General features: G+C 57.3%; 1 protein-coding gene and 1 long non-coding RNA gene across 3 annotated transcripts; one reads left to right on the forward strand and one right to left on the reverse strand.

Moving 5' to 3' along the window:
- Positions 1-1,186: 1,186 nt before the first annotated feature.
- On the reverse strand, positions 1,187-4,523 carry LOC311191748. 2 transcript variants are annotated; one of them, XR_014617301.1, is made up of 3 exons: positions 4,347-4,523; positions 2,151-2,251; positions 1,187-1,260 (listed from the first exon to the last, which is right to left on the reverse strand). It is a non-coding gene; the product is annotated as an uncharacterized lncRNA (long non-coding RNA). The 2 variants fall into 2 exon arrangements; XR_014617302.1 differs by lacking the exon at positions 4,347-4,523 and adding an exon at positions 2,424-2,513 and having other exon boundaries at positions 2,151-2,226.
- A 356-nt stretch (positions 4,524-4,879) lies between these two features.
- LOC311191528 (cytochrome P450 1B1-like) lies at positions 4,880-6,487 on the forward strand (the record flags this gene model as incomplete). The annotated part of the gene is made up of 1 exon (XM_084263735.1): positions 4,880-6,487. The coding sequence occupies one exon, from the start codon at positions 4,880-4,882 to the stop codon at positions 6,437-6,439; it is 1,560 nt and encodes a 519-aa protein (XP_084119861.1). The 3' UTR covers positions 6,440-6,487.
- Positions 6,488-7,359: the final 872 nt, after the last annotated feature.

Raw genomic sequence — 7,359 nt, forward strand, 5'->3', positions numbered from 1 at the left:
GTACCACCTCCAGAAAATCTCAGGCCTCGGACCCTTCCTGCAGCAGGCCGATGCTTGGGCTCACAAGGCGCTGGCAGTGTGAGCTCAGCCAATCTCAGCCAGCTGCTGGAGGATGCACGGACACATCTGTACAGCTGTGGAGCTCGATCCTCACCAGGGCGTTAAATTTGAATCTCTGTGGGCATAGGAGCTGGTGTGAGGGGATGGGATGCAGCCCTGGGCTCCCTGCGACCCTCCATTAAATGTCTTGGTGTGATGCCCCCTCACCCCCACCCTACCTCCAGTCTGAGCTTTGGGCTAATCCCACCTGATTTTCAGTTAGTAAACCCAAGGCCAGTTCATTGCTGAGATTTAGGTTGGGGGAGCAGAAATGTGAGTTGAGCCTAATGGAGAAAATAGGGGGTTGGGGCAGAGTGGAGAAAAGCTGTTCCGGGCTGTTTTACAGCCCGGCTGAGAAACCCCTTAGCAGGATGCCAAGCAGGGTACTGTTGGTTTGAAATAAAATTTCCTAAAGAAGTGGTTAAAGTAAATTATTCTGGTTTTGGTTCCCAGCATCCCCCACCCCCCCCAAAAAAAAAATACTCCCAGTTAAAGAACACGTGGAGAGGCAGCTGGATGTGGCCGGTGAGGGGCTGTGCCTCAGAACCCCAGAAACCAGCCAGGGATGCTCCACGATGGCAGATCCTGCTGAGGTGTGGCCAAAACAGGGCTGTTCTCCCTCTTCTCCCTCCCTCTGTGCTCAGGCACCAGTGGGTGCTTTGTAACCACGTCTGTGCAAACCCTTCCTCCCTGGTGCAGTGTGCAGCCGGCCTGGGTAACGAGTAAGCCTGTCAAGGAGAGGAAATGAGATGTTACACCGGATTTATTCTTCCCAATGTGTTTTCAATTTAACGAAGAAACCCTCTCCTCCCATCTGAGCCTCTATTTTTCCAGGCATTTAATTCCTGTGCATTCCCTCTCTCAGTCAGGGCTCATAGGTGGCCGTCACTCTCTGGCCAGTGGCTGTTGGGGCTGTTTTGGGTTGTTGGGTTTTTTTTTCTTCTTCTTTGATTGATTTTGACCCAAGGCTTTTGGCAACATCTGTCCTGCTGCAACAAAAATAAAGCCTGAGGGTTTAATGCTTTTGCTTACGTTTCTGGTTTCCTCTGACTGCTGGAATCGAAATTCCAAATAGCTTTAAAGTGACGTGGGACCCTTGGGATGAGTTTGGCACTTGGATCCCTTTGGAAATAATACCTCACCTCTCATGCCCACTAAAATCTTAAAAAAAATCAAAAAACAAATTAAGAAAATAATAACATGATATTTAAAATAAGACATTTTACAAATCAACTTTCTTGAGGTCACAATGATTATTATTGATTAATCAATAATTAATGACAACGTTATCCTGATTCTCTTGCTTCTAATGCCACTGGCTGCTCCAAGTGACGATGGTTTCCATCCCAGTCTGGCTGCTCACCCATCCCTGTTTCCTTCCTCCTTCAGCCTTGTGGTTGTTCCCCTTCTCCCCAGCCAGCTTTCCTCAGGGGGAGGATTGGCTGAAGGTGGAACCCACCCCCTAAACCATCCCAATTCCCTGAGATGATCCTTCCATTTAAGAGCAGAAATTTAAAGGACTAATTGCAGGGTGTGCTGCTGCCGTGCCTCCAGTCCCCGCCCCCCCCCAGCTCCACTGGACCCAAACCTGAGGCTTTCGGTGCAGGAACAGCAGCTGTGCCTGCCCCCCACCCCAACCCCAGTCACCCCCCTGGAGCAGCAGCACTCAGCATTAGTTCTGCCTCCCGCCCTGCAAAACTTCTCCATCTCTATTTAAATTGACACCGCTGTGTTTAAATATGGTGTGTCCCTGTGTTTGTTTATGTAAATTTATGTGTATTTATTCACATTTTTGCAGGGAGGGCAGGTGCCTGGTCTCAGACCCGGCTGCGTGAAGGGTCCATTCCCCATTTTCCCTTGATGTGGGACTTTTGGTCCTAATCTTCTTGTCTACGTGCTCAGTGATGCTGTACACCCCCAGTCCCCACTATGGGCTGGTCTCATGTCAGCCCCCAGAGATACAAATCCCCACCAGTGACATCATTCCCCACCCTTCCTCCCCCCCCCCAATCTGCCCTCCAGCAGAAAAATAAACCTCATCCATAACTCACCCGTGCTCCGGCCAAGTGCCCCGGCCAAGCCTTTGGACTGTGGCACCAAATCTGTATTTTTTTTTCTTCCTGGGACCTTTGAGGTAAATAAAGCAAAACTTCTAAAAAAAACCAAAAAAAACAAGAAAAAAATTTTTTAAAAAAACCCCAAACACCCCCCCAAAACAACCAAGCTGCTGAATTGCCCTGAGAAAAGGCTGTCTGGGGAGGGATGGGCCAAAAAATGGTTGCTGGGACAGCAGCGTTAGCCTGCCTGGCAACAGCTCCACATACCTGGCTGTTGTTGCTTTTGTGGTTTTTAAAATTATGTTGTTGTTGTTTTTATTATTATTATTACTATTTTACAATTATTTCCCATCCCTGACCCAGCACTGGGGTTGATTTCAAAACCTGGCTCCATCCCCCTGCTGCCCCATCCCCTCCCTGCTCAGCATTGCTGCTCTGCATGAGCGACCTTGGGGTCTGGGTGGCTGGCACCCATGCCAAGGAGCCAGGTGAGAGCTGCGAATGATGCTGAGACTCCAGATTTTGGGGTGAACAGCATGGGAAATGGCCAAGAAAATATCCAGCTTCTCTCTGTTCCTGCGGAACTCAAGCAAACGGGATTTGCTGTGCTGCTGCCAGGACCCCTTGACCATCCCCAGAGCATCCAGCCAAAAGCATCCCAAAGCCACCACACACGTGCACCAGGCGGGTCACAAAAGTCACCGACTTTAGTGTTTGGCTTAAAAGAAAAGCCAAGGGCAGTGACAGCCCGACCTCATGCAGCACTGTGAGCTGGCAGGCAAAGGTCAGTGCTACAGGAGCCCCAAAACTGCCCAGATCCAATCAAGTGCTTGGCACCCCTAGAACTGTGAGGAAATAAATGATGCTTTTACTTCCTGGGAAGTCTTTTTTTTATCTCCTTGCAGTTGGTGCTGGGTTTACTCAGTCTGGCAGAAACCTGACGTGACGTGAAGTTTAATTCCTGAGAAAAATGAGGCTGGAAAACAGGGGTGACAGCGGCTGTAGCGCTGCGACGTGTCAAACCACACAGGAGCTCCGCGGCCGAGACAAAAATCTGGAGGGGGTGGGAAAGCTGTCGGAGGGAAGGAGGGGACATTCTCCTCTCTGTGTTCTGTTCCCCAACTTGGGATGCTCTGCCCTGCACTGATGCACTTCAGCTTGCCCGTGCCCACTGAAATCCTGATTACCAGAGGAAAACATGGTGATGACAACAAAATCCCTCTGGGAATGACAGATTTCTGCCCAATGAATGGCACAGTGAATATCCAAGAAACACATAAAGCCTCCTGCCATGAGGAGACGCAGGCATCACTCCAAGGCCTGCCCTTCTCCACAGCTCCACTGCCCCATCCTCCCCCCGCACCCTCCCACCTCCACCCCTACACCTCCCCCCCCCCCCCCCCCCCCCCCCCCCCGCCCAAAATCCCCCAACCTCTTCCCCCAGCATTGGGGTTTTCAGCTCCACGGGCACATGACCCACCAGGTGAGGACATCACTGGCACCAGCACACGCCGGGAAGCCCTGTTGGCATCAAACCTGGGAAAGCGCCTCTCCAGCCCCATGTGCCTCAGCTGGGGAGCAGCAGGTCTGTCCCACTGGATGTCCACATAAACGCTTTGGCCACTTTACCAGCCCATGTTCACTCTGCTCACCCTTTCTATTGTGTTTTTCCCATTTCCACTGCTGCCAACATCCCTTTTCTTAGAAGAAACCCAGTTTCTGCTTTCAGGAGCGTTGCCAGTGCCCAGCTTCAGCCTGTCCTACGCTCTGTGAGCAGATGTGATGAGAGGCTGTCCCACTACTCCATGCCGAAAGATGACCTGGCCGAAGCCGGAGCAGCTTCTGGAGGTGGGAGGCAGGGGATAGCTGCTCAGTGGGAAAGCGACGTGTCCCCTGTGGGACAGCAAGCACCACAATCCTGCAGCAGCATCTTGTGTCCCACTCAGATTGGCAGGACCATCGTCTCCCACACCCCGCGGGACGTCGTTAAGCAGCAGAAGGGGACGCGCGCGAAAAATGCCCCCGCTCCTGTTCCTCATCGCTTCGCTGGGCAGCAGCAGGCAGCTCTGGCTGCTTCACCAGTGGGTGCCAGGAGAAGAGCGAGAGATTTCAGCTGCCCAGTAATGCAGCAAACCTGAAATGTGGGCGCACATCCCCGCATCCCATCGCGGCCGGTACCCACAGCCTCACCTCTTGTGCCAGGGTCCAGGCAGTGCTCAGGACGAGGCGATGCTCAGGACCAAGGGACCGTCGGGCTCGGTCACCATCCAGCGCCGGGTGCACCAAAACCCCTTCCTGGAGCCCCAATTCCAGCAAAAAGCCGCAGCGTGGGGCTGGGCTCTGGAAACCGCCGGTGCCTCTGCAGCCCCGAACGGGGCCGGGAGGGGAAGGAGCTGCGGGGGACCGGCAGTGGGGACCGCTTTGGTGGGGGCGGGAACAGCTCCCTACACAGACCACGAGGGCCGTTACTGTGGCTGCCGGAGCCACAGGGTCCGCAGCGGATCTGCAGCAAATCTAGCAACCCCTTCCCCCCCCGCCTCAGCTCTGCCCGGCTCCGTGCGCCCCGTCGGGGCCCGCCCCATCCCCATCCCCAGCCGTCAGCTTCGGAGGGGGACGGGCAGAGCCCGCCCGGGGCCGGGGCCGCTCCAGGGGCGGGGGGAGGCTCGTCCCCCGCGGAGGCGGCTATAAAGCGGCTCCGAGCCGCGGCCGCAGGCAGAGCAGCCATGAGCGCTGCGGGGAGCCCCGACGGGGCGGCCGCGGGGTCGGTGCTACCGGTACCGCCGGTGCTGCTGCTGCTGGCTGCCGCCGTCCTGCTGCTGATCGGGGCCCGCCGCCGTGCCGGGACCAAGCCGGGGGGGTCGGTCAGGCGGAGCCCCCCAGGACCCTTTGCCTGGCCCTTGGTGGGCAACGCGCTGCAGCTGGGCCGCCTGCCCCACTTGGCGTTCGGGCGCATGGCACGCCGCTACGGCAGCGTCTTCCAGCTGCGTCTGGGCCGCCGGCGCGTTGTGGTGCTCAACGGGGAGGCGGCCATTCGGCGGGCGCTGGTGGGCTCGGGTGTGCGTTTTGCTGGCCGCCCTGATTTCCCATCCTTTGAGCTGGTGTCTGGAGGGCGCAGCGTGGCTTTTGGGTCCTGCTCGCCCCGTTGGCGGGCTCGCCGGCGCCTGGCCCATGCTGCCCTGCGCGCCCGCTCGACGGCAGCCGAAGTGGAGCGGCACGTGGTGGCTGAGGCGGGGGACCTCGTCCGGATCTTCCTGCGGCACAGCCAAGGCAGCGCCTACTTCGAGCCCTCCCCGCTCCTGGTGGTGGCCAACGCCAACGTCCTCTGCGCCCTCTGCTTTGGCCGCCGCTACGACCACGCCGACAGCGAGTTCACGGCACTGCTGGGCCGTAACGACCGCTTTGGGCAGACAGTGGGGGCGGGCAGCATGGTGGACGTGCTGCCCTGGCTCCTGCGCTTCCCCAACCCCGTGCGCCGCGTCTTCCGTGACTTCCAAGCCCTCAACCGGGAGCTGCACAGCTTTGTGTGCACCAAGGTGGCGCAGCACCGCCAGACCTTTGACCCGCACACCCTCCGCGATGTCAGCGATGTCATGATTGCGGCCGTGGAGCGTGGTGACAGGGCCCCCGAGGGACTGGGACCCGAGGACGTGGAGGGTGCCATGACCGACATCTTTGGCGCTGGGCAGGACACCACATCCACGGCGCTCTCCTGGGTCCTCCTGCTGCTGCTGAAGCACCCGCAACTCCAGCAGGATCTCCAGGCCCAGTTGGACCAGGTGGTGGGACGCTCCCGGTTGCCCACAGCTGAGGACCGGCCCCACCTGCCCCTCCTGGAGGCCTTCATCTACGAGACGCTGCGCTACAGCAGCTTCGTGCCCATCACCATCCCACATGCCACCACAGATGATGTGGAGCTCGAGGGCTTCCACATCCCCAAGGGAACCGTCGTCTTCATCAACCAATGGTCAGTCAACCACGACGGCAGCAAGTGGCCCGACCCGCAACGCTTCGACCCCACGCGCTTCTTGGACACGCAGCAGCGCCTGGACCGCGACCGGGCCGGCAGTGTCATGATCTTCTCAGCCGGACAGCGGCGCTGCATTGGCGACCAGCTCTCCAAGCTCCAGCTCTTCCTCTTCACGGCCATCCTCCTCCACCAGTGCTCCTTCCATGCCAACCCAGCGGAGCTCCTCACCATGGACTGCATCCATGGGTTGGCACTGAGGCCACGGCCCTTCACTGTCACCGTGCGGCAGAGACACCCTGCGCTCATCCAGCCCTGAGCATCTGCCTGGGCTGGGGCTGGGTCCCACCTGTGCTGCACTCCCTTGCTTTGGAGACAGGGCAATAAACTCCTTTGACATGGGACCTGGCTCCGTCTGTTTTCGCCTGGGGGGTGGTGGCTGGAAGCATCATTCATGCCTAAGCCGCCATCCCACATTCCCCACCCCAAGAGCAGTCAAACCCACCTCCCCACAGGGACATCCCTACAAGGACCAGACCACCCTGCTTAGCCCCAGGGTGATGCAATGAGCAATTTGCTTCATCCATCATAGCACAAGGCTGGACCAGGGTATTTGGGTGGGGACTGCACTTCCCAACATCAAGGAAAGACATGTGGGAACTCAGGGATGCTGGAGGTTCTTACTGATAGAGCTTAAGAAGCCTTTCAGATGCTGGGGAGACAGGAGGGTGGCCCTGTCAGTTTGAAGCTATGACCAAAGTCTCCCTGCTCCACTCTGGGTGTGGAAGGAGTTTTGGGAAGGGTCTGAGGGCTTCTTGCTGCCCCCAGATCCCAGTGGTGAGGCTTGTGGCATGGGGTGAAGGTGTTCTATCTGTGGGGATGGAAGAATACCTCTGCAGGGATGGAGCAACCCAGGGAAAGGTCTTTCTCTTCTAAGACACCTCAGGCACCCCAATGTAGGCTCTGAAAGGGTACTGAGTCCCCCTGCTAAAACAGGGTATGTTCCATCTCCAAAGTCAACCTTTTCCTTCCAAAGTCAGCTCCTGGATGACATCTGGCCATGGGACCTGCAGCTGTAAGGAAATCCTCATTGCTTGGGCACAAGCACCCACAGCCCACAGCAAATCCGTCCCTGAGCAATTTTTTTCAGGCCCAGGTGAAGCTAAGGGCACTGGCTTTCCATCAGGGTGTCTTCAGCTTCATGCAGTCCCCAAGAGAGGACAGCAGCTGTCACACAAG

The sequence above is a fragment of the Gallinula chloropus genome (genome assembly GCF_964237585.1).
Source record: "Gallinula chloropus genome assembly, chromosome: 4".
Taxonomy (NCBI): Eukaryota; Metazoa; Chordata; class Aves; order Gruiformes; family Rallidae; genus Gallinula; species Gallinula chloropus.